The 27,125-nt window shown below is 45.4% G+C and overlaps 1 protein-coding gene across 5 annotated transcripts in view; it reads left to right on the forward strand.

Moving 5' to 3' along the window:
• ABAT (4-aminobutyrate aminotransferase) overlaps window positions 1-16,549 on the forward strand; it is a 46,131-nt gene extending 29,582 nt beyond the window's left edge. Inside the window, exons 6-15 of one of the 5 annotated variants that reach the window (XM_063099421.1) lie at window positions 140-220; window positions 770-862; window positions 1,328-1,390; window positions 3,679-3,742; window positions 4,427-4,575; window positions 7,264-7,401; window positions 8,433-8,600; window positions 9,649-9,795; window positions 15,064-15,175; window positions 16,398-16,549. In XM_063099421.1, coding sequence (XP_062955491.1) covers window positions 140-220; window positions 770-862; window positions 1,328-1,390; window positions 3,679-3,742; window positions 4,427-4,575; window positions 7,264-7,401; window positions 8,433-8,600; window positions 9,649-9,795; window positions 15,064-15,175; window positions 16,398-16,519 — 1,137 coding nt within the window. In that variant the 3' untranslated portion in view covers window positions 16,520-16,549. The remainder of the gene's footprint in view (window positions 1-139; window positions 221-769; window positions 863-1,327; window positions 1,391-3,678; window positions 3,743-4,426; window positions 4,576-7,263; window positions 7,402-8,432; window positions 8,601-9,648; window positions 9,796-15,063; window positions 15,176-16,397) is intronic. The other 4 variants (XM_063099422.1, XM_063099425.1, XM_063099423.1 and 1 more) reach the window with 4 other exon arrangements.
• The last annotated feature ends 10,576 nt before the right edge of the window (window positions 16,550-27,125 follow it).

Genomic DNA, 27,125 nt, shown 5'->3' on the forward strand with positions numbered 1-27,125 from the left:
TGTGGCCAAGCTGCGTTCCATTGCGTGCACACACCAGCATTCATTCACCCTTTCTCCAGTGGAGGGAAAAGTAATATTGGTGGGCAGACAGTTAGACCGGGCACTGAGAAGTAACTGTGTGTCTTCTGGCATTTTGCAGAGCATGTTCATCAACAGACCTGCCCTCGGAATCCTGCCTCCAGAGAACTTCGTGGAGAAGCTCCGGGAGTCCTTGCTGTCTGTGAGTCCCAGCTCCTCCTTCCAGCCCCCCTGCCCTCAGTGCAAGGAAAGGGTTGAGATCCATCACAAAGACAGATAGGATGTTGCTCTTCATGCTTACGTTTTCTTGGAGAGCATTTTAAATTTGCCATTTGGAGAAAAGAAGGGATTCTTCCTGTGCAGGGAACTCAGGGGAAATTCATCTCTGTCCCATGATGGGAGCTTTGCATACTTGTATGTTACTCAGCCTTCTTCCCATGACTTTTCAGCTTTACTTGTTACAATGATTAAAGCTATTTATTGGGAGCCTCAACTTCCCACCTGGAAAATGTGGGTGACTGAGGGGGTGGCAGTTGCATCAGGAGGGACAGATTGGGACTTCGTCACCCTTCCTTCCTCTCTGCCAGCCTCAGGGCCTCCCTGAGCTTCTCCTCCATCCCTGAAAAAGGCCAAGTCCACCCTCCCCTGGCCTTCAGGGCCCAGGCTATGGCCCCTGCAGAGAAGCAGCTCCAGGCAGGGGAAATGGGGAGTCAAGAGGGGTCTGGGCTCACGGCTGTTTCCCTTGCTGCAGGTGGCTCCCAAAGGGATGTCCCAGCTCATCACCATGGCCTGCGGCTCCTGCTCCAATGAAAACGCCTTTAAGACCATCTTCATGTGGTACCGGGTAAGGTTTGGGGCATGAACACACTCACACACACACATGCAGAGTCTCCCCCAGTACCAGCCATGCACTCACCCCTCATCTGACCATTCATTGCGACTGGCCGGGCAGGACCACTGTCCAGATGGAGCTCCCCAAACATTCCAGTAGGGCATGGTGCGGAGGCCGAGGCTTTGGCTTCTAACCTCTGTAGTGTCATTGCACTATTTTTCCTGGCATCACATAGACCATCTCAATAGTTGTTGAGGATGGAATATTAATGCATCTTCTGTATTCATCTGTTTATTTTGTCACAAGCACAATGAACAGTCTCATGCTTCTGTGTGGAAGTGTAATGATCAATACATGAGATTAGCTCTTGAAAAAGCACTCTCTAGTTGTCTGGACTAAATATCGGTTTGGGTGGAAAGTTTGGAGTCCCGTCAAACCCAGTGCATCTCTGAGGTTTTTTCTGTTCTGTTTTGTTAGAGCAAGGAAAGAGGGCAAAGGGGTTTCTCAAAAGAGGAGCTGGAGACCTGCATGATTAACCAGGTAAGTGCTGCTGGGCTCTCTGCTCCCCCGTTTGGGGGAGCTGCCACAGCCCCCTCTGGCTGACCCCACCCTCAATTAGGAGGGGTCCCCAAGCAGATCCCTTCTTGAGTCCATTCCCTGGGTATCAAGGCTGAGTGGAGCTCTTCTGACCAGCCTTCACCACCAGTTCCCCAGAACAACTGCCTGAATTTGACAGGCCATTAATGTATTTTCTAGAGTAATCCAAAATGTCAGCACAAATGTACCCCCAAGAGTGTTCAACCCATTGGCATTTATAGTAACAATAACCAGAAAAGATTGGAAACCACCTATATATCCAGTAATAGGGGAAGATTAATTAAATGTAGGGATTTCAAATAGAATCCTAGCAGTTCACAGAGGCACCACAGGAGGCCGCTGTTGGGGGCCAAAGGCGGCAGGGTGGCCACAGGGAAAACCTATGGGTAGAATTCCAAGCTCCCCACCCAGCTTCCACCAGAGCAGGCCTGTCTTCCATTCTGTGTATGGGGTTCCACTAAGATTTAGACAGAAGAACCTGCTGCTTTAAAAAAAAAAAGAAAGAAAGAATCAAGAGCCACTGAACTTAATTACCCACAGCTTACATTCATTTCACAATATTCTTTTTTTTAAAAAAGATGACCAGTAAGGGGATCTTAACCCTTGACTTGGTGGTGTCAGCACCACACTCTCCCAAATGAGCTAACCAGCCATCCCTATATAGGGATCCGAACCCGTGGCCTTGGGGTTATCAGCACCACACTCTCCCGAGTGAGCCACGGGCCGGCCCTCATTTCACAATATTCTACAGCAAAAATAATTACAAAGGGTTTCTCTGGGCCTGGACATGCAGTACTATAATGTAGTGAAAACAATGGGATGTAAATTGTGCTCTCAACTGTGTAAATAAATATACAGGAAAATGCTAGAAGGGATCTTGCTAACATGTTTCCAATGGCTTGCCCCTGGGTGCTCAGACTGTTTTTTTTCCTTATGTTTTCTTAATATATATTTTTTCCTAATCCTGCTTCTTGCTAGCAAATGTATCCACGTCTTTTATTCATATTCATATAAACCTACATAAACAACATTTTTCATTTTTTTTTTCAGGCCTTTTTTTTTTTTTTTTTAAATGGGCTTTACCCTACCTCTTTCTTTCTCTAATTTCACTTTCCTCACTTGATATCCACAGACAAGCCCATCAACATTTTTAGATCTCATTCCTCACTGTTAGTGGTCATGTCCACATGTGCCTATAATGTTATAAATATATGATTATAATATATTATAATATAATGAATATATATTTATAGTCAAGAGACAAAATAAAAAATGACAAGAGGGTATTCTGGAATTCGTGGGAGGAGGTCTTAGAGGTTCTCCCAGGGGTCTCAGGGACCTGGTGGAAATCAGCCAGACTGAGAAAATGCTGTACCAGCCTCCCAGAGACTCGGCCCCCATGGGTGACTCTGAGGTATCCCCAGCAATCCTACTTGAGTCAGATGGAAATGTGTTTGGATTCCCTTCCTGGGTGTAGGGGTCAGAAAACAATGCAAGGGGTAGCGTTTGCGTCACTTGCCTGGGGCTAGGTAGGGACTGGGATTTCACACACCCCTCCTGAACCCAAGAGACAGCTGCCATCGGAGAGGGAAAGGTGGGGTTCTCCCTCTCCCTTTCCTGACCAGCAGACAAAGGCCTGGGGCATCTCCCGTGAGGTGCCTGGCTCAGTCCCTTGTCCCCCCGTCACCCTGGGAGGCAGATACATGCCCATCAGTACCTGGCCCAACTGAGACCTGTGGACGAAGCAGTCTGGAGCTGGGAGCGGTTGGGGGGGGGGGAGAGGAAGGAGGGGTGCAGGGGGAACTTGAAGAGCCTGTAGAACAGGGACTGGAAACTCAGCAGCCAGGTGGGTGACATAAAGGAGACGGGCAGGTGGTGGCGCTGGGGCAACGTGCATCCAGCCTTTAGGCTCATGTTGCTGCCACAGGAGCAAAATGGGCCCAGATGGTGCAGAACTTGTGAGACGCCAGAAGTTCAGATGTTGATGTGAAATCTCTTGATTTTAGATTTGGAAACATTTTTAATTAATTTTTTTAAGTATGTGGGCAACATAAAACATCTGTTGGCTGGATATAGACTCAAGGATCCAGTTTGTAACTTCAGCCAGAGGAGGACACCTGGTTCTTCTGAAAGACTTCTGTGTCCCTTCAGGTTTGCAGGAGCAACAGTAGACAAGTAGAGGTGCCCAGTCCTTACAACTGTAACTGATGACCGATATTTCTTGATTCTAGGCCCCTGGCTGCCCCGACTACAGCATCCTCTCCTTCATGGGCGCGTTCCACGGGAGGACCATGGGTAAGGAAGGACCAGTGTGACCTCAAGGTGGCATTTAGAATAATGATAACAGCAACAACAATAACGACAGCTGCCTTTGATCTGGCATTAGCGGTTTACATATATTGTCTCACTGATTCCACACTTTGTATGTGTGGGAATCAAGGCTAGGAAGGGAAAGAACTTTCCAAGGCCATTTAGAGCCAGGATTGGATTTTTTAATTTTTTAATGTTTTATATTTTTGCTGGCCAATACATGGACCAAACCCCAGACCTTGGTGGTATGAGCACCATTCTCTTACCAACTGGCCAGCTCAGGTTCAAGATTCTTGATTCTCTGTCTTCAAAGCCTGTCCTAAATCTGTGATAAATCCCAAAGCAAACATACATGCGCACGTGTGAACGTAAATTAAGCATTCACAGGTTTCCCTTCAGCTTTAGGATGTTATAAAAACTGGGGTTCTGCAGGCAAGAGGGACCTCCCTGAGCATTTAAAGTCTTGGATGAGGGCTGGCCAGTTAGCTCAGTTGCTTAGAACATGGTGCTGACAACATCAAGGTCAAGGGTAGGGATCCTAGTACCAGCCAGCCGCCAACCAATCAATCAATCAAGTCTCAGGCTGAAATGGCCATCATCTCCTTTACAAAGACTGTTCATCCCTCTTCTCCATGCCAAGAGTCTGCTTTTCTGTTTTGCTGGACTCAGGTTGCTTAGCGACCACACACTCCAAAGCCATTCACAAGATCGACATCCCTTCCTTCGACTGGCCCATTGCACCGTTCCCACGGCTGAAGTATCCTCTGGAGGAGTTTGTGAAAGAGAACCAACAAGAAGAGGCCCGCTGTCTAGAGGAGGTAACACCCAGGTCTTCCAGATCCTCCCCACACCCCATCTCATCACTCTCTCCAACCCAAGACTTAACCCAGGAGAAGAGGAGCAGACAGAGTTTATCTGCGGATCTGTGTAGTGCTCCCTGGGAGGGAAACAGGGGCAGGGGGACCTCATGTCCCAAATCTCTATATTGGGTAACATAGTGAGACATGTTTTTGTTCCCTGGCATCATGCATCACCCACTTTTGGTCCTAATTTCCGTATTGCACAAGTTTCTTTCTTTGGGAGCAAGTTTCAATTACTGTAAAATAAGAGAAAATAGATTTATTGAAAGAATATAGGGTATCTCATAGAAAACAATGGTTCCACAGGATCCTCTAGTCCACTGGTTTTCAGTCTTCTCCTGAGTCCTTGGGCTTTTTTGGGTTGCCGTGGGGGTTGCACTGTGAAAGACTGAGGACATGCAAGCCCCCTGTCACCATGCTTCTTCTTTAATCAAAACAGCCCCCCTTTTATCTGTTCCATGTATTGGGGTTCCATGGAAGACGTTGGAAGGACTCTGTTACTGGGGGGAGAAATGCTATCACTCTTCAGGTTTGGATTTCAGCTCAAATACGTCTGTTGGTTTTCCTTTTAGGCACATCATTATTTTCAATCAATATTTGTTGATCACCTACTAGATGTTAAACATGGTGCTAGGTGCTAGGAATTCGGTGGTAAATAAGAGACAAGATAATGGCATCTCGTATGGCACTGTCCATTAGAAATATAATGCAAGCCACACATGTAATTGTAGCTTTGCTAGCTATTACATTTTTTTAAAGTAAAAAGAAATAGGTGAAATTAATTTTAACAGTACTTTATGCAGTCTAATATATACAAAATGTTGTCATGGCAACATGCAATTAATATTTTAAAATTTTAATATTTTATATTCTTTTTTCATATTAAGCCTTTGAAATACTGTGTATTTTACACTAACAGCACAGCTCAATTTCCTTGTTTTTGTTTCTCGTTTTTTGCTGCTGGCCAGTATGGGGATCCGAACCTGTGACCTTGGTGTTATAAGGGTGCATTTTAACCAACCAAGTAACCAGCCAGCCCCCACAGGTCAATATGAACCAAAGACATTCCAAGTGCTCAGAAGCCACGTGTGGTTCACAGCTACCATATTGGAGAGTGCAGGGTAGTAACACATACAGCCTTGAACAAACATACAAGAAAATACCCATGTAGTGACAAATCACAAATCATACTCTGAAAGCAAAGAAAAGCATCTCAGAGCCTCCTTGGGGATTGGTGGAGACCAAGAATAAAATCACACCATCCAGACAGAAGGCTTTTCCTTAGCTGTGCATAACAAAAAGATTCCACTTGTTCTCCCATCTAGGCTTATGGTTTGGGTTTTTTTTTAAATTATGTATAATTATTAAACTATTAATAAAGTATCACAACTGCTACTCTTTCATTATAAGGTAACATCCACTTCAGAACAAGAATTCAAGAAATACAAGGGTAATTCAAAAAGTTCATGGAAAGATTTGTATTATCTTTTTTTTTTTTTTTTTTTTTTTTTTGTCGTTTTTTCGTGACCGGCACTCAGCCAGTGAGTGCACTGGTCAGTCCTATATAGGATCCGAACCCGCGGCGGGAGCGTCGCTGCGCTCCCAGCGCAGCACTCTACCAAGTGCGCCACGGGCTCGGCCCTGTATTATCTTTTAATTCCATTTTTCCATGAACTTTTTGAAGTACCATTGTATAGCTAGTTAGGGACAATAAGGTGTTTTTCTTTTCTTTTCTTTCTTTCTTTCTTTCTTTCTTTGTTTCTTTCTTTGTTTTCTTTCTTTGTTTCTTTCTTTCTTTTTCCTTTCTTTCCTTTCTTTCCTTTTCTTTCTTTCCTTTCTTTCTTTCCTTTCTTTCTTTCTATCACATGCTTTTCTTACTACCCCATCACTGTTAATAGTTAAATTTTTAAAAATCAACTTCATCCCCATTGTCTCATTTACATACCATAAATTACACCCATTTAAGCATCTAGTTTCTCAAGTTTTGACAAATACACCATCACTCCAACCAAGGGTATCTTATCACCCCGGAAAATTTCCTCTGGTTATTCTGAGAATTCAGTCCAACCTCTCCCCCAGCCTCACTCCAGGCAACCACTGACTGGATTTTTATCACTATAATGAGTTTTACAACAGTTTTTAAAATGATATATCTCAGATTCTACCCAAATAGATCTCAGATCCATTCTGGTGTGAATATTCTCATACCCATAATAATAGCAATAATAATATAACAATAGCAACAGTAATAACATAGCAGTGATAACAGTAGTCGTAGCAACCCTGACTTCTTGTATGCTGGACCCTGTGCTATATTATTTCATTCAATCCCCACTGTAATCCCATAAGATAGATTCTGTCAGTATGCCCATATTACAAATCAGGAAAGTGAGGCTTCAGAAGGCTCAGTAACTTGCCCCGAGTCATTAGTTTGTGTCCGCACAGGTGCTAGCACCAATCTCAGGTAGTGTATGTTTCCATCCACACATGTGGCTTCTCATGAATGCCACGCTCATCACAAAAAATGCGCACAAACCTATTTTCAACAGAATTTCAAGGGGTTCATAGAACTCTGGATGCTGCCCGTCCACGGATGCTGTTCAAGAGCTTTTGCAAACCATGGTCCCTTCCCCCTGTGGAATCCAGGTGGAGGATCTGATCGTGAAATACCGGAAAAAGAAGAAGACAGTGGCTGGGATTATTGTGGAGCCCATCCAGTCTGAGGGTGGAGACAACCATGCGTCAGACGACTTCTTTCGGAAACTGAGAGACATCGCCAGGAAGGTGAGTGGACGGGGCCACGCAGGTTTCTGGGTTGGATTCCCTGAGCAAGGGGTTAGCTCCACTCTGCTTAGAAGTGCTCGTAAACTTGGAGATGTGCAGAGGCTGGCTGTTGGCATCAGGCATAGAGAAACTGGGGCTGGGGGGAGGATGGGGGATTCTTCCCTAAAATCTCGTTGCAAAATCAGCCTCCAGCCTACCATCTTAGTCTGGAACTTTCCCAATCAAGAGATTCTAGGAAAGGCCTCAGCCTGTTCACTTTTCTTTGTAGAAACCCTACTTCAAGGGCCGGCCCGTGGCTCACTTGGGAGTGTGTGGTGCTGATAACACCAAGGCCACGGGTTCAGATCCCTATATAGGGATGACCGGTTAACTCACTTGGGAGAGCGTGGTGCTGACACCACCAAGTCAAGGGTTAAGATCCCCTTACTTCATCTTTAAAAAAAAAAAAAGAAACCCTACTTCATCTTTCAGCCCAGTGTGGTCCATACTCAACAGGTGCAAAATGAACAAACCTTATGTTAATATTGCATGTTTGTTTAATACATTGTGCCTATATAACTGACACATCAAACCACTGCGTTCACAGATAAAAGTCGTAGGATATACGTTGGTTTAAACACAAATACTGAGTTAGTAAAACTAGCCTGGAGATAAGCAGACCATGCAGATGAAGTTTGGGAAACAGTCTAAGCTTCACTGTTGAACACGTTTCCTTCTGATGAGGTCAAGACCCAGGACCAGAGCCACATGAAATAGCAGTCTGCTTTGGTGCAGGGAGTCTGAATGTTCCAGTTTTGTTCCAGCTTAGCAGTTTTTGGAAGCATTCAGACACAGCTCTGGTTGGAACTGTCTGCTGAAGTGTTTTGTTTTGTTGTGTTTTGTTGAGCCCAGGAACATGGTGTTGGTTTGCAGTTGGAGAAACAAAGACATGTGGCTGGACTCAGGGCTTGGCAGTTGGTCAGCTGTGGGGGTGTGGGTTGTGGGCTCCTACGGGTGTTTATGTCTCTCTCTGTTCTCCTGTCTCGGGCCAGCACGGCTGTGCCTTCTTGGTGGATGAAGTCCAGACTGGAGGGGGCTGCACCGGCAAGTTCTGGGCCCATGAGCACTGGGGCTTGGATGACCCAGCAGATGTAATGACCTTTAGCAAGAAGATGATGACCGGGGGCTTCTTCCACAAGGAGGAGTTCAGGCCCAACGCTGTGAGTCAAACCGGGCCTGTCTATCTTCATCCAGGGCAGATGAGGAAGCGTCACTTTCTCTTTTCTCAAAAATGAGGAACTGGATGGGCACCTAATGTGTCACAGAGGTTTTCTAAGGCCCAATTCTTATCAATTTAATCAGCAGTGGTTATGATCACTTCTCATGTACTTTTAATCCTCACAACCATATAACCAAGTAGGTGTTATTTTTATCCTCCATTTTACTAATGAGGAATCAGGTACAGAGAAGTTAAGTAAGTTGCCCAAGGTCACACAGCGGGAGGAGACAAAGTCAGGATTCAAACCCACAGCCTGTGTTCTTAACTGCTACACTGTACTGCCACGTGCACATACAGATTCTCACACACAAACCCAGAGCCATCGGGGGCCCAGGATCCTTCCTTCCACCATTTCTACATGTAGTTTCCATCCTCAAGGTTGCCTCATAGTTCAAAATGGCTCTAGAGCTCCTGCCATCACATCTCAGTTCTAGGAAGGAGGAAGGAAAAAGACGTGAAGGACAAAGTGGCCTCTTCTCATCTTTAGAACCTTCCCAGGTATCTCACGTAACACTTCTGTTTCCAACACTAAGACCTGATCACAAGGCCATTCCTAACTATAAGAGAATCTAGAAAGTATATTTTAGTTGGAGGGTAAAGTGGGTTATCGTTGAGGATCAGACTACCAGCGATCTAGTCCTAACCCCACTACTGATAAGCCATGTTTTCCCTGGACAAATCACTTAACCTCTCAGAACCTCAGCTTCTTCCTCTATAAAATGAGGATTACAATGTTAAGGGATCCACTGTCTTGGTTTTCTTGTGAGTGAGGGATTTCCCAGGGCATGGGACGATTTGGTCCCCCTAAAAGTAGTACCTCCTATGGGGTTGTTGGAAGAATTCAGTGAGATAATATGTGTTATCCTCCCAGCCCTAACTGGGTTAATTTCTCTCCTCTTCAAAAGAGGAGAAGGTGTGTCTGGGGGAGGTGGGCCCCTTCCAGGGTGTGCCGATGTGTGAACCCTTCCAACACCCCTTCCTCATTCCAGCCTTACCGGATCTTCAACACCTGGCTGGGGGACCCATCCAAGAACCTGCTGCTGGCCGAGGTCATCAGTGTCATCAAGCGGGAGGATCTGCTGACTAACGCAGCCCATGCCGGGAAGGCCCTGCTCACAGGGCTGCTGGACCTCCAGGTACGCCTGCCCGGCCTTGCCCACCCCAGCTCTCCCAGGGACCCCAGCCATGGCTCCCCACAGCTCCCAGGAAATCATTTCAGCTCTTCAGCATCGCATTGCCCTTGTTCTAGCAATTCCCAACTTCCCAACGGGCCTCCCAGCCTTGGCACATGCCTTCCCATCCCTCCGTCCCAATCCCATTCCCAGTTCCTGACCTCCTGGTTATCGTTTCAGATCAAATTCAGATATCCCCCCCATGTGTTAGTTAGTCCCTCCTCTGTCCTATATGCTTACCACTCTGCAGTAGTGCTGTCCCATGGGATTTACCGCAAGCCACATATGTCGTTTTGTTTTTGTTGTTGTTTGGGGGTTGGGTTTTTTTTGGCATTTTTATTTATTTTTTATTGAAACATAATTGATTATACATGTTTGTGGGGTACAGAGTTGAATATCAATACCTGTATACAAAGTGTGGTGATCAAATTAGGTACTAAGCATATTGATCATTACAAAACATAATCATTTCAAAACATAATCATTTCTTTGTGTTAAGGACTTTCAATCTCTTCTCTTCTAGTCATTTAATAACATGCAGTAAAATAATGTTAATTATAGATGCCTAGCTCGACTGTACATCAATAGAACTTATTTTTCTGAACTAGCTGTTTTGTGTCCATTAACCAATTTCTCGCTATCCTCCGTCCTCCTTCCCCTTTCCTGCCTCTAGTAACCACAGTTCTGTTCTCTCCTGAAAGTTCAACGTATTATTATGATTGTTCTTCCTTCCTTCCTTCCATTTTTCAGCTCCCACTTATGAGTGAGGGCATGTGGTATTTTTCTTTCTGGGCCTGAAGACTCCCAATCACACTCTCTCTCACCACCCCCATGTGTTAATTAGTCCATCCTCCGTCCTGCCTTCAACATGCTTACCACTTTGTGGGAGTACTGTCCAATGGGATTTATTGCAAGCCACATAAGTTTTTTTTTTTTTTTTTTGGGCAGCTGGCCTGTAAAGCGATCTGAGCCCTTGATCATGGTATTATAACACCGTGCTCTAACCAACTGAACTAACTGGCCAGCCCTACATATATAATTTTAAATGTTCTAGTAACCAAACTGAAATTTTAAAAGGGAGGTAAAATTAATTTTAATAATATATTTTACTTAACCCATTATGTCCAAAAATTATCATTTCAACAGGTCATCAGTATACAAAATAAGTAATGTGATATTTCATATTCTTATGTCAAGTCTTTGAAATCCAGTGTGTATCTTACATTTACAGCACATCTGGAATTGGACTCATCACATTTTAACAGCCACTTGTGGCTATCATGTTGGACAGTGCAGTTCTCTATTATAGCTGTTGGTCTTTATTATATCAAACTCCCTGCCCAACATACATATCCCCCACACAAACGATACTCTCCTAGACTTGGACAGGAGTGGAATGCTAGGGGGAACGAGTGTTTCCAGGACTGGCCAGCAGAGCCCAGGAGTTGGGAGGAGAGATGACCTTCTCTAGGTAGCTGGTCACAAAGGGCCCTTTCCCTAGAATCTTGGAGCATCCAGTCACTAATGACCTGAGCAGAATCATGGAGAGGGTGATGGTGGTGATGGCAATGATGATGGTGATAATGGTGATGATGATGATGGTGGTGGTAATCGTGGTGATGATATTGGTGATAGTGGTGGTGATGGTGATGATGATGATGGTGGTGGTGGTGATAATGGTGATGGTGGTGATGGTGATGATGGTGATGGTGATGATGGTGGTGATAAGGGTGATAATGGTGATGATGATGGTGATAATGGTGATGATGATGGTGATGATGATGATGGTAATGATGGTGGTGATAATGGTGATGATGATGGTGGTGACAGTGGTGGTGATGGTGGTTATGATGGTGATGATGACGGTGGTGGTGGTGGTGATAATAAAGGGAGAGGGGATGATGATAGTAACAGCTTCCATTTATTGAAAGCCTACTATATGCCAAGTCTTAACATAGGGACTTTCATATGCTCTTTTATTTAAGTCCAACAGTAATGCTGTGGGTCTGGCATTATTATTACGCCTATTTTACAGATGAGGAAACTGAGCCATGTGGGTGTTATTAACTTCTCCAAAGTTATGCAGCTTCTGCATAGAACCACTGGGGTTTGAACCTGATTCTAGTGGACTTCAAAGTCCATGTTCTTTGCCAGTGTTTACCTCTCTGACATGATCAAGGGCCTAACAATAATACTAACAACTTCCACTAATTGAGAACTTCCTGTGTGCTGGACATTGTGTTAGGTGCCTTATCTCATTTAATCCTCAGAATAGGGTTACCACATTTAGGGGTAAAAAAGGCAGGGCCTCCAGTTAAATTTAAATTTCAGTAGTCCAAGGCCCAGAGGGGGCAGGTACAGGACTTGGTTCTGGATATAGGGCAGAGTCATGAGCTCCAGGGACACGCCCCATCCCAGGGAGGGCTGCCAGATTTAGCAAATTACAATACAGGACACTCAGTTAAATTTGAGAAAAGAGACTAATTTTTTAGTGTAATTATATCCCATGCAACATCTGAGACATACTTATACTTTAAAAAAATAGTTGTATATCTGAAATTCAAATTTAACTGAGTGTCCCTGCATTTTATCTGGCAACCCTAACTTAGAACAATCTATAGTTAGGAAAATATGATTATCCTCATTTTCTAGATGAGAAATGGAGTCTTAGGGAGGTGAGTACTTTAAGCCCAGGCAGCAGAGAGGCAGCCAGTTCTTAAACTTGGTTCTGCCTTATTCCAAAGATTCTGAAGGGTTTAGCTAAGATCCTCCAATTGGCACTGCTCTGGATGGAATCCAGAAACAGGCTTTTCTTGGACCAGGTTTGAATTTAAACTGAAGTTGGGGGTGGGGGCAGAAGGCACTAGAGAAAGCCTCTGCACAGGGCTGAACCCTTCCTTCTTGCTGGGGTGCTCTGTCACCGTCCAATGGCACAGGCAGAAGAAGTGACAGGTGGTGTTTTATTTCCCTGGGAGACATCCAGGCCTTGCTTGGGGTTGTTTGTGCCAACTGTGGAGCATAGTCAGGGGCCAGGCCAGGCAGGTATCTCCTTGTTCTGGGGCCAGCCCTTGTTCTGAGCTGAGTTACCTTCCCGCCATGTCCACACGGACCGATGGCTGACCTCTTCGTGAGCTGTCATGCCACATTCTCAAGATGAGGAGGGACGGGCAGAGCTCACAGCCTAGCAAGGGGCCTAGGCAGGAACACAAAGAAAAATGCACTAAGGAAGGAAGAGAAATGAAAGTGATCAGAATGGTCTGAGATGGTCCTTGATAGGCCAGTGGGAGGGAGAACAGAGAATCACAGTCAAATTGCAAGATAGCACATGGCCCAGGAGAGCAGGAAGAAGGGGTGGACCCTATGAGTGAAGTCACACTACCCCAGCAAAAGCAAGGCCCAGGCCAAAGGCATGCCTGGAAATGTTTTCTTTGTGGGTCTCTTAAATGTCCCAATGAATGCTACCCATCCTTAGTCATGAGGGCAGGGTCTGGAGGGACCCAGAAGGGAACTTGAAGGCCCCTAAGGCACCCTGGCTCTGAGAAGTGTGGAGGACAGTGGGTTCCATGTGAAGCCTGGTGCCACCAAACAAGGGTTCCTTGAAAGCTTCCCTGGCATCTTGCTTTTGGGAGCCTGAGTTGGCAGATTTGAAGGGGTAGGAGGGGTTTGGGCTCCCTATCAAGACCTTAAAAAGCTATAGGCAAGGAGTTAGGATTACAGGAGTGCCCTAAAACAATGAGCTTAGGGACTGGTGAAACAAGGAAGGTTTGTGTGCAGACCACAGGCCTGCAGAGCAGCCTGCCTAGAGGCAGAAGGCAAAGCCTCTGGGGGTGGGAGGGGCTCCCACTTCCCTGCGTTTATCAACTAAGTTGACAGTTACCAAGTCCTACTGTGTATGTGTGCACAAGGGCCCCAAGTGGTGTCAGAGTGGAAGAGACCTTGTTCCCAGCTTCCCCAGAGATCCCTCTCTGGTGGGAGAGAGGGGTGTGTTCCAGACGCTGGCTCCCAGGCAATCAGCAAGTGCAAGGAACTGGGTAGAATCAGCATTGTGGTGACTTCCAAGCCTCAGTTTCCTCATCTGTGGAGACCACAAGGGGCCCTTCTTCACTGTGAGGGTGAGGATTCGGGATTATGCATGTAAGGCTAGCACACTGTCTGGCTTCTCACCACCAGAACACGACTTTATCTCCAGCTTCTACCAAGAAGCTGTCATGAAATAAACTTGCTCCTCCAACTCTGCACCCTGAACCCTAGAATTATTTGTGGTTATCCAGGCCCTCAATTGCTGTCCTTCACTTGGCCAGTGCAGAGGAAGGAGAGATAAAGGTCCTCTGGTCTAGGTGCCTGCATGAGTCTCCTTGGGCCACCTTAACAAATTACCACCAACTGAAGGGCTTAAAACAAAAATTCATTCTCTCACAGTTCTGAAGGCCAGAAGTCTGAAATCAAGGTATCAGCAGGGATGGTTCTTTACAGAAGCTCTGAGGGTTCCGTGTCTCCTGGCTGCCGGGCATTGCTGGTAATCCCTGGCGTCCTTGGCTTGTGGATATGTCACTCCAGGCTCTGCCTCCACCATCACTCAGCGTTCTCCCCTCTGTTCATGTGTCTGTGTCCAAATTTCCCTCTTCTTATAAGGACACCAGTCACCTAATCCAGTATGGCCTCTTCGTAACTAATTACATCTGCAAAGACCCTATTTCCAGATAAGGTTCTATTCACAGCTTCCAGGTAGATGTGGATTTGGGGGGCCACTGTTCAACACTTAGATCTCCCAATCTCAAAGCCTTAAGTGAGGACAACCTTTTTCCTCTCCTAGAAGAACCAGTGTCTTTCTGTTAGAAGAGCTAATAACAGAGATGGCTAACGTCTATGGAGCAGCTACCAAGTGCCCGGCCCTGGGCTGAGGAGTTGACACATTAACTAATTCTCACCACGGCCCATTGGGGTCAGTAGCATTTTTATCCCCCAGTTTACAGAAGAGGAAACGGAAGCACGGGCCACTTAAGTGACTCACCCAAGGTTGCACAGTGAGAAAGAGGCAGAGCTGGGTTCTGAACATAGGACTCGATGTCTCCAGAGCCAGAGCTCTTAACCCCACAGCGGTCCGACCAGCCAATGCAGAGGCCCAAAGGCTGGACCCAGGGTGGGGAGAGGCATTTGAGGAGGCACAGCCATTGAGCCTGGCAGGCACACAGGTGACAGGCTTTGAGCCCGGCCTTATCTCCCCCATTGCAGGCCCGGTACCCCCAGTTCATCAGCAGAGTGAGAGGACGAGGCACCTTTTGCTCCTTTGATACTCCAGATGAATCTACACGGAATAAACTCATTTTAATTGCCAGAAACAAAGGTAAGGGAGCAGGAGTGGATGCTGAGCTTTAGCAGTTGTCACCGTTACCTGATCTAAGTGCAAAATACCACCAGGCACTGAGAGGAGGGGTGGACTGAAAGCCTGAATGTCCTTTCTCAAAAGAAGAGAAAGTTACAGGTGGGATTTTTATCCATTTATTCATTGAACACGTGTTCTCTGAGAAGGTGCATGTGTCAACACAAGATGGTCACGGTGATGAAGAAGACCATTAGGGTCCCCCCCTTCAGGAAGCTTGCAGTCTAGCAGAAGGGGTGACAGTAAACACAGCATTTCACAGACAATCCATTGCAGTTATGATAAGTCCTAGGAAAGATGGAAGGAAACTAAGGAGCAAGAAGCTGGGGGAACTGTTGAGGCCAGGAAATCAGGGAAGGCTTCCTTGAGGAAGTGGCATTTTACCTTAAGTCTTGACAGATGAACAGATTGGCCAAGTGAAGGTGAGGAAGAGCATTCTGAGCAGAGGGAAGGACGTGTGCCATTACCTGAGGCAGGATGGAGCTTATGAAGGTGGAGAAAAGGAAAGAGGGGAGTGTGCTGAGGGACAGACAGCCTGGAGGGAAAGAAGCTCAGGGAGGGGATGCCTGGCCCACCTCATATTGGCCTGTGGATCAGGTTCAAGATTCTGGACTTTATCCTAAGAGCTCTGGGAAGCCATGAAGAGTTTTAAGTGGAGGATATTGCGGTGAGATCAGAGCACCTACTAGGTGTCGGGCACAATGTCAGGTCTTTTTCTTATACCACCTTATAGAATCCCTGCAGCAGCTCTGAAGAGCAGGGAAAATTAGGCTTCTTTTTAAAATGAGAAAAACGTTGTCTTAAAGATGCTAAACAAGCTAGACAAGGACAATGGTGAAGTCACCCTTCAAAATAAGCAAGGTCCTGGGCTGGCTGGTTAGCTCAGTTGGTTAGAGTGGGGTGTTGATAACACCAGGGTCCAGGTTTTGATCCCAGAACCAGCCAGCTGCCAACAACAACAAAAAATCAAAGTTGGGAGAGAAGGGGAGAAGAGAAGATGGACGAGATGGATGAAGGGAGAGAGAAAGGGAATCAAGGACGCATGGGTGGATGGAATGAAGGACAGGTGGAAGCCTGGGTGGAAAGAATGAAAGACGGACGGATGTGCGTACTTTCTCTTCCAGCTCTCCCCACATGTGACCCTGACAGCCCAAGCTCCTAACCTACCTCCTGCCTCTTTTTCCAGGTGTGGTGTTGGGGGGCTGTGGCGACAAATCCATTCGCTTCCGTCCCACACTGGTCTTCAGGGATCACCACGCTCACCTGTTCCTCAATATTTTCAGCGACATCTTAGCAGACTTCAAGTAAAGAAGCCATTCCCACTACCCTCTGAGAAAGCCCCGATCTCAACAGTTGTCAAATTGATTAGTTTGCCTAATTCATGTTTTCACTTAAAAGTATCAGAGGCGGATGCATAAACTGAAGGGTTATTTGTGGGGAGGAAATATTTTCAGTGGCTTGGGGGAAGGGGAGGACCGGGGAGGGGTTGGTTTTTATTTTCCTCCCTGCAGAGCCAATGGTGTACATTGGTTTAAGCCCAGAAATTCTGCTTGAGCCCTGGACACAGTCTTGAGAAGGGCCATGGGGGTCTTGGCCATATTTCTGCCCACCCTTGACGGACCCCAACAATTTCTTTGGAAGCCAGGCAAGGGAGTTACACCTGCTTCTGGGATGGGGGCTGGGTCTCCTGGGTTCTAGTCCATCTCAAGTGCCATATTCCGAGATCAAGGATGCTGGCTTCCCCTCGCCCTATGCAAGCAAACATGCTCTCACCTTCTCACTCGGCCCCCAGAGCTCTGAGCGCACCCCAAGTACAGTTCAGGGAGGGACTGGACAGATCATTGGAGGACAGCCAGCAGGGGCATGAGGATTGAGCTTGGGGGTGGGGGAAGTGGTCTCTGGCCTCCTTAAGAACAAGATCACTTCTCAGTGCAGGCAGGGATTCTTCTAAACTGTGAATTCTGTCCTTGACAGGACTTTGCCTTTGGAGGATCTCCCAGTGGCATCACTGATGGTTCTTACTCATATCCTCCATTTCTCCAAACTCTCTCCTCCCTTTTAAATGTCAACCTAAACCTATGTGGGAGGAAACTGCAGCCTAAGCGTCCAGGGGGACACAGTTGGGCCCAAGGGTCAGAAGCACAAACCTGTCACCCTGGACATCAGCCCAGGGTCTGGGGCAGCAGGGCCACTTCATCCTGCCTCCCAGGGCGCCTTAGGGTCTGACCTTTAGGCCCCTCGCCATGGGAGGCTCTTTCTCACTTTCGCTCATCCCCCTTCACTCCAATCGTGAGCAGACCTGTGAACAGCATGGCTGTTCTATCACAGGGAGTCTTTGCTGGCCTCGAGTTCTTTTTTCGGGGGGACAGCGGACAGCTGGCTGGTATGGGGATCAAACCCTAGACCTTGGTGTTATCAGAACCATGCTCTGACCACTTAGAGAACCGGCCAGCCCTGGATTTCTTCTTGAGGGAAGCACCATGAATTAAAGACACCACTTGTGGAAAAGTAGTCTGTTGGTTCAAGGTGGTTTCCTTGTACTTACCCCAAAATTCCTGAGATGACTGAGTATGGAGATCACCAGACAGATAATACTTCAGTGCTTAATTGGGAGGCTACAGTATCTCTGCTGGAGGTGAGACATTCTTGGAACTGATTTGACCTCAAATGCTCCCAAAAAGAGCATTGATAATCATATAGCAATGAAGTATTATTTAGTGGGTAGACTAAGAAAGTCTGGCTTGTATTCTCCATCTCCATTCTTTGTTCTTTTAATAACTAATCATCCAAAGCTCTCAAAGTGGGTTTGTCTTTTTTTTTCCACTTCCACACTTCAGCAGACTTGATCATCAACCTATTTTGATTGAGGAATGAAAGGCACTGACATGTTTAACAGGCATGGACAGATCTATGAATTTGGTTTGCTCTGTATTCTTGTAGTCAGTGCTGATCCATCAGTTCGAATAAGGAGTTCTGCCATGTTTAACGTCACTTGCACTGCCAGCTAAGTGGAGATGTATGCCTCCCTCTCTCTGCAAGGTTTCACTCATTTTTATATCCATTTATTCATCATTCATTCATTCATTCATTCATTCATCAAACTTCCATTGAATATGCACCATCCCAGGCCCTGTGCTAGGGACTACGAATACAGAAAAAAATAAAACAGTCCCTGCTATCAAGGGATTCACATCCTGTTGGAAACAGCAGACTCTTAAACCAACAATTAAAGCAGAGTGGCAGGTACTATACCAGAGGTGTGTGAGAGCGCACTGGGAAATCAGAGGGAGTACCCAATCCACCTGAGGGTCAGAGGAGGTTTCAAAGAGAAAGTGACATTTGAGCGGGGTTTTGCAGCATGAGCAAGAGTTCGCCAAGCAGACAAGGCAAGGAAGAGTGTTGCGGAATGGTAACAACATGTACGAAGACACCTCTGTTCATGGTCTCACACTTTTCAGTGGGGAGCCAGATTCTAGAGGCAGTATCCCCAAGGTTCAAGGGCTTATTGAACAAGCAAAATGCAAACCAAACCATAATTCATCTATTGGCTTAAGTGTGCTTTCTCCTGAGATCCTTAGCACTGGGTGCAAATATTCAATAAGGTTCTTGGAGTCCAAAGGGTTTTAAGCCAGGGCACAACCAGAAACTTGGCTCTCTTCAGTGGAGAGAGTAGCTCCAATATTTTTTTTCTCCCCATGGGGCACTGACAGAGGAATGAAATCATTTTATCTGGAAAGTTATCTCCAGATTTATTATTCACTCCTAACCAAGGAAAATTACTTCTCGTAAAAAATTTTAAGCCATTTATCAACAAGTTCTTGTTGACTCTAGGCATAAGGAATTCCTCAGACATCCTCTTTTGCGGGGGTGGGAGTTTAGAAGAATTTCAAGGAAAAGAAGAGTTCAAGATTGTAGAAACTTGGAAGAGTTGGTGAAAACACAGGAGCCCAGCAGGCAGGCTACTGTCTAGGGCAGAGCCCACGAAGAAGTGCTTCTGTGGCCTGGAAATGAATCCATCCCATGTTAGTGCCATAGAGTTTAGTAAATGTCTCTAGTGAGTCTTGTCACTTTTACAGAAAACAAGGTCCAGTAATAGCAAGTCTTATTAGCACATCCTCACTTTTATTATAAATGGGTGTTTTTTTATAATTTTTACTGATGCTCAGTAACCATGCAAAATTGTGTACAACATTAATATACCTATATATCTATACCTATCTATATATATATATCAGCTCATGGTAGAAAACCATAGCTAGGGAGCATCGCAGAATTACACATACAAAGTGATCTTGTTTACAGTATTATGTTGACAGTGCCAATAAATAATAAATTAACATGTCACAATGTAACTGATGACCATATGCACAATTCCATGAATTAAATTTATTTCCTGTGTTAATCAGTATTCTTAAATTAAAAAAATATTTATAATGGAAACATCAGAGCAAATATCAACTTTTTGGTGTTGGAAATGGTTTTCTTAATAATTATTTGACAAGTACTTACAAAGCACCTATTTTATATCTCTTAGGGATGTCTTTGGGGGAACACTCTACCTGCCTGTCTGCCTTGGGTTCAGGAATCACCATGAGGCCATTTATTTTATTAAGTTCTTCGGGAACATACCATGTGACAGGGACACAGAGGTGGACAAGGTGCGGACGTTACCCTCAGCTCACATTTTTACCCTGAATTTCATCTTCAGGTTTTGAGCAGTATTTGCTCTAGTTACTTAGAGGAGGGACAGAGGGCATTTCAGAATAGAACAGCTAAACAAAGGTGCACTGGCGGAAGAGGGCAGGCGTCTCTGAGGAGTTCAGTATTAACAGATCACAAAGACAGGAAACCCAAAGAGGCTGGAGATGGGACCAAAGAAACAGGACCCTATCCTTGAGGACCTTCTACGCCACTCTGAGGCACATGGGCTTTCTATGCCAGTCAAAGATAGAGCTGTCAAAGGTTTGGAGCAAGAGAGTAATCCAAGGTGCACTTTAGAAAGACTGTCCTGAGTGTTCATTGTGAAGAAGAGCCTCAGAGAGACCAGTTAGGAATCCATCGCAGTCACGGCAACTTGGTGGCCTGGGCTGTGACAGTGATAATTGGGATGGAGGGAAAGAATATCACAGACTCCAAAACATACAGGACAATGATTCTCAATACTGCATGCATTTAGGAATCACCCAAAAGAGCTTTTTTAAAAATCCCAATGCTTGGGCCCCACTTCAAACTAATTAAATCAGGTTCTCTGAATCGCTGGTTGAGGTGCTAAGTTGGTGACTGATTGGAATAAATTGGTAGGCAGAAGCAATATGGGGAAGGCACAAAAGAGGGACTTAGTGAGCACCTGTGGAAATGACTTGGCCCTTCTGTCCTCCTGTGTCCTGACCTGGAACTGGGAATCATGGGTTCCTGCCTCATCTCTGCCCCCAGCTGTCTCAGTAGCCCTCTATGGCCCTTACTTTTCTCACCCATAAAATGAAAGGTTTGGACCACATATTTTCAAGGTTCCTTCCAGCTCAGACATCCAACAAGTCTGTGAAACAACCATTAACTTGGAAGGCAATATTTACCATTAATTGTATTGTTTTAAATAATCACATGTCAATAGTGATAATTATCATTTGTTGAGCAGCTACTATGTCAAGCATATTCTGTTGGTGCTTCATAATTTTCACAACAAACCTGTAAGTATGTATTTTTATACCTTATTTTTAAGATGAGGAAACAAGCTTGGAGAGGTTCAGGAAACCTGCCCAAAATCAAACAGCTTGAAAGCCAGGATTTGATACATACATGTATGAAAGATGACATATTAGCATGTAGACAGATTGTGTGTGTGTATGTGCATGCAGTCAACTCAAGACTTGAGGACCACGACTGTCCAACACTTGAGGAACTTCTCCCAGCCAGCCTGACCACTGGCCTTGAACTGATCAGCACAAGTATGAGCTCCAAAACGCACATTCCAAAGGCAGATAGGTTGAAGACACCAGGACTTCAAGGTCAAATACTCTTTGTTAAAAAGTCACTGTTTTCGGGCCGAGCCCGTGGCGCACTTGGTAGAGTGCTGCGCTGGGAGCGCGGCGACGCTCCCGCCGCGGGTTCGGATCCCATATAGGAATGGCCGGTGCGCTCACTGGTTGAGTGCTGGTCACGAAAAAGACAAAAAAAAAAAAAAAAAAAGTCACTGTTTTCTATAGTCTGTCCTTACCCCTGCCTTGGGAGGCAGACCAGGCAGCAGAATGACCCAGCAGAGCTGCTTTCTAGTTGCATGACCTCGAGCAAGTCCCCTCACCTCTCTGAGCCTCATCTGCAGAATGGGTATGATGATAGTAATGCTAGCTAACATGTATTGAGTGCTGCCCTGGACAAAGCACTATTTCAAGTGCTCTTTGAAGGCGGAGGCGGGTGTGGTTGGCTGGTTCGAGATCCAAACCCTTGACCTTGGTGTTATAACACCACATTCTAACCAACTGAGCTAACCGGCCAGCCCCCTGACATGCTTTTCATGCAGTCAGTCATTTAGTCCTTCCAACAACCCTGGGTAGGTGCTGTTATTAGCTTCACTTCACAGATGAGGAAACCAAGGCACAGAGAGAGGTGACATAACTGGCCCAAGGTCATGGCAGGTGAAGGGTCTTGCTTCAGAAGCCAGGAGCTTCACCCTACCCAGCTGCCACTTAGGGGTTCTCAAATTCCCACAGTTGTTGACAGGGTTAAATAAAATCGTAATAATTGCCTGGCACACAGTAGGTGTTTAATAGATGGTAGTTTCTTTTGTCGCTTCTTCTCTATGAATAGCTGAGTGTGTTTCTCATATGTTCTAAACAACAATATTGTATTTGTCAGAGTTAGGTTCTCACCCATATGTATTAAATCTACTTCCCAAAGATATACATAAACACGCACACAAAGAGAAAATTAAAAGAAACAAAAATAGAAAAACTTTAAAAAAAAAATTCTACTTCCCAAAACAGGTACAAGTCCAGCTGCATCCCTGAGTATAGTTCAACTGTTCAACAGTAAAATGAACGTTTGTCCCTAGAGCTGGTACAAATCAAGGCCAGATGGTATCTGTCCTGCCTGATTAATATTGATCAGGCAAGATTTTACAGCTGAATGCCGCAGGATGAAAACAAAGCCATAAAAGTTGGACTCTGCCTGGGGTTCAAAGAGACCCTGTTGCTTTCCATTTAGGAACTCACAAGTCCTGAATTAAAAAGCGGCAGTGAAAGGAAAGCTCCAACCCTAGTTATTCCGGTAATTCATCCCAGATTGTCCCCTGCAGGCAGCGAATCCAGCAAATCTGTTCTGGGGAGTGCATTAAACATGGTTATTTAATAATGGGAGATGCAATAGATATCTGATCCTATGACAGGTAAATCTCATTTTGAGTGACCAGTGTAGGAAGGACAATGGGCTGTCATTGGGCTGTGCTTTCCATTGCCACACGCCGTGCACAACAGCAGCATCATCACCAGTCAGAGCAGACCTCTCTGTGGTTTTGATGACAACCATATGAAAACTGACGTGCTACAGACCACCCAGTCTCCTGCCTCTAAATTATATGCAGCCACAGCATATGGGAAAAGGAGGCAAAGTCCAGACAACTCTCAGCAGACAGGAAGGAAAGTCACTCTACAAGGGACAAACATGGTTATGTCACAGATGCTTCTCAATGACTGCATACTTCCTACTGTCTACTCAGCTTCTGAGTCCAGAATCAGAATTCATGGTTGAGACACTTTTCTCTTTGCTTAGAAAGCTGGCATGAGAGGAAAGGGAGGGAAGAAGAGATTGTGTTGATTACAGCATTTGTATTCATTTGTTAAAAAACAATGTGCTTATTATGAAAATTTTAAACAGTACCAGGGGGATATAAAGTTGAAAGTGGAAGACTTCATCTACCCTCCCCCTCCCATCCCTAATGCTCTCCCCAGGTGTAACTGCTGTTAACAATTTGAAATGTATGCATTTTTTAAAAAAACACAAATAATACCACAGAGAATTACGTTGTTCTGTGACATGCTTTCTTCACTTAAATACCCCATGGTCATCTTTACACGTCAGCAGATACAGTTCAACCTCATTCTTTTTAAGGGCCACATGTATTATGTAATATGGAGCTACCAACATTTATTTAACTGGGTTGCCTACTAATGGATACTTAGATTATTTCCAGTTTGGGGTTTTTTTGCCCCTATTAGAAATACTTCTGTGAACATCCTTGTATGTATGCTTGGGTATTTCTATTAGATTATTGCTATAGACTGAATATTTATGTCACCCCAAAATTCATGTGTTGAAACCTAATCCTCAACCCTCATGAATAGAATGAGTGCCCCTATAAAAGAGGCCCCAAGGAGGTCCCTCACCCCTTCTGCCATGTGAGGACACAGCAAGAAGATAGATGTTTATGAATCAAGAAGCAGGCCCTCATCAGACACTGAATCTGCCAGCACCTTGATCTTGGACTTCCCAGCCTCGAGAACTGTGAGAAATAAATGTTTGCTATTTGCCCAGTCTACGGTATTTTTGTTATAGTAGCCCAAGTGAACGAAGACAATTATTTTGAAATTAAATGGGGGGGAATTGTTAAATGGGGGAAATTGCCAATATATCCACCCCCCAAAAAATCTGAAGTCCTCTTCTATTTTCTGAGAAGCTGCTTTATGAAGTCCTCTTCTATTTTCTGAGAAGCCATTGCATGGCTTTGGGTGATGATTCTCAAAACTTGGGGTGCCTTGGAATTACCTGGGAAGCATAAAAATACCAGTGGCCCAGTTCTACCAGATTCTGCAAGGGTTGAGCACAGGTGACTTTTGTTGTTGATTCTGGCTTTTTTGAACAGCTCCCAGGTACTGCCCTACTGGGTTACTATTTCCCATCATCAAGTGAAGATCTGTGATTGTAACTCAGGAACAAAGGGACAGTATAACACATTTGCTCTGTGTGCCCTCTGCTGGTACTGCATTAGCAGAGCACGCATCAAATGGCTATGCTGCTGAGAATCTAAGCTCTTACCTCACAGGGCAAGCCCTTTGCAGGTTTAACAGGCAGTCATGCTCAAGCCTGGCTACACATTAGAATCACCCTGTGAACCTTGAAAATGGCAATACCTGTTCACGGGCCTAAGCAATGGGAATTTTGTTTTGTTTTGGCACCTGGCTGTTACGGGATCCAAACCTTCAACCTTGCTATTATAACACTGCACTCTACCCAACTGAGTTAACCAGTCAGCCATTTCAATGGGATTTTTAAAAGGCTCTCCAGGTGATGCTACACATGGAGCCAGTGCCGAGAACCCTTTTTTTAGGGGGGGGTTGTGGGGAATGGGGGGACTGGCTGGTATGGGGATCTTAACCCTTGACTTTGGTGTTAACAACACCATGCTTTAACCAAATGAGCTAACCAGCCAGCCCAGAGAACCTATTCTTTAGGCAGAAAATTGGCCCAGGGACACAAAGTCCACAGAAGCATGTGTCACTCTCGTGACCTGTGTCCCAGTAGTCTATTTCAGAAATTCCCAGCCTGCCCACATCTCAGAATTGGCTTCAAGCTTGTCAAAAAGACAGATTCTGGAGACCCACCCCAGACATAGTCAAAATCAGTATCTCCACGGACGAGGCTTACTCAGGTAATTGCTTACAACTAGCCCAACACTGGGGGTTAGGTACATTTTTGGTTTTAATAAGGTTAAGGCCAAATCATTAATACCTTGACAAGGGAAAATGTTGTCGATCCTGTCAAGGCACCTAAAATGGAGCCTGGAAACCATCTCAGCTTGAGTTTCAGGCACGTCTTAACTGAAAACATTCTGGAAGTTTGCACTCAGCACCACCAAGGGTCACGACCTCCTGGAGGAACAACTGCTGACTAAACCACTGTTCAATACTTTTCCCTACTTCTGGCCAAACCAGAAGGTCCCAGATTATGAGTCCAGTCCCTTATGAACAAGGCTGTTTGACACATGTTAACACCAATCAACTTTTGTACTGCCCCCTCCTTTTCAAAGGCATATTCCTTTAAATACCCCCTGACTTCCCTTTGTTCTCCAGGAGCACATGTTCAAGATCACTCAAATCTGTGTCTCCCAGCTACAGTCTTAATGAGCTCTCAAATAAACCTTTGTTTAATTCTCAACTAACTGGTTGTTTTACTTTGGTTGACAACCTAAGACATTTTATAACCACGGACTGTATGTCTTTGTGGGGAATGGATTCACAGTTAGTTACAAAAGGAACTGATAAGCAGATGAAGGAAGGGTACAGAAGGGAACGGATAAGCATATGTAATTGCTATATAATTGCCTCTTCTATATACAGTCGTGCATCACTTAAAGGGATACGTTCTGAGAAGTGTCATTAGGTGATTTCATCATTGTGCAAACATCATAGATCCTACTTACACAAATTTAGATGGTATAGCCTACTACACACCTAGGCTATGTGGTATAGCCATTATCTTATGGGACCATCATATATGTGGTCCATCATTGACCATGACTGGAACATCCTTATGTGGCACATGACTGCATGGAGTCTTCACTACAACATCTTGAGCATAAATGGTAATACCTTGTTATACAGAGGAAGAAACTAAGGGGGTAGGGGTGTCAGTACTCTATCCAGGGAGAAATGCTTCCAGGCAGAGGGAACTGCCAGTGCAAAGGCCCTGAGGCTGGAGTGTCCTTGGTTACTGGAAGAACAGCAAGGTGAATGTCACATAGAGAAGTGATCTACGGCAGAATTGTGGATGAGGGAGGAAAGGTGGGAGTGGGGTAAGCTCTTACAGCACAGTGGTGTGATTTGTTTTTTTGTTTTTTTTTTTTTTTTGTCCTTTTTTCATGACCGGCACTCAGCCAGTGAGTGCACCGGTCAGTCCTATATAGGATCCGAACCCGCGGCGAGAGCGTCGCCGCGCTGCCAGCGCAGCACTCTACCAAGTGCGCCACGGGCTTGGCCCATGATTTGGTTTTTTTTTCTTAATTTAATTACTTGTTGCCAGCTGGCTGTACAGGGATTGAACCCTGGACCCTGGCGTTATCAGCAATGTGCGCTAACCAACTGAGCTAACAAGCCAGCCTCGTTCTTTTTTTTAAGGTCACTTTGGCTGCCATGAGAATAGACTCTAGCAGGGAAGGATAGAAGCACTAGATTGCAACGCTCAATGGTAGGGGTGGAGGAGACAGGTGATCGGATTCTGGTCATAATTTTAAAGTACCGCCATCATAAAATGGTAAGTCAACAGAGGCATGCACCATTTACCCTGAAGAAGGAGCCAACCCTTGTGAGTGGGTTTGTGGTGTGGCTCTGGACCAAACTTACAGAATCATGCACACGAGAGTGTGGTCCTGCATACACAGCCCCTCTGACTAGGACAGTCTCAGATGGACCAGCACTCACAGTGGGTGCCCAGCATCTCCAAACATCTGAGGGACACACGCACACTCACTCCCTAGGCCATCTTCTCCAGTTGGCAGGAATTAACGTGTGGTGGGAATTTAACAAATGAAACCATCTGTAGGCCTATATCCTTTCATTTACATCCTTAACTAAAAATAAATAAAAGAATGAAAAGAAAAGGAGCCGTTTCCTCTTGTTCTTAGAAACTCCTACTAAACTTTCTTTCACAGTTCTCTTCCTTTCTCCATCTTTCAAAGGCTTCCCATGGTGATTAGGATAAAATCCAGACTCCTCCCCTTAGCAAGTGCACCAAGCTCTTGTCCAGCGCAGAAGCACACACTTGCTGTTCCTTCCGCCTGAAACAGCTTGGTGCCTGCCTCCTCCTCACACCTCAGGTCTCTGCTCAAATGCCCCCCAGCTGCTTCCCCCAGGACCTTTCATGTCCCCTCCTGCCATCCTGCCTCAAAGCAACCTACTTTTACTGCATGTGTCACCATCTGTAATTA

This window comes from Cynocephalus volans, chromosome 6 (genome assembly GCF_027409185.1).
Source record: "Cynocephalus volans isolate mCynVol1 chromosome 6, mCynVol1.pri, whole genome shotgun sequence".
NCBI classification, from domain to species: Eukaryota; Metazoa; Chordata; class Mammalia; order Dermoptera; family Cynocephalidae; genus Cynocephalus; species Cynocephalus volans.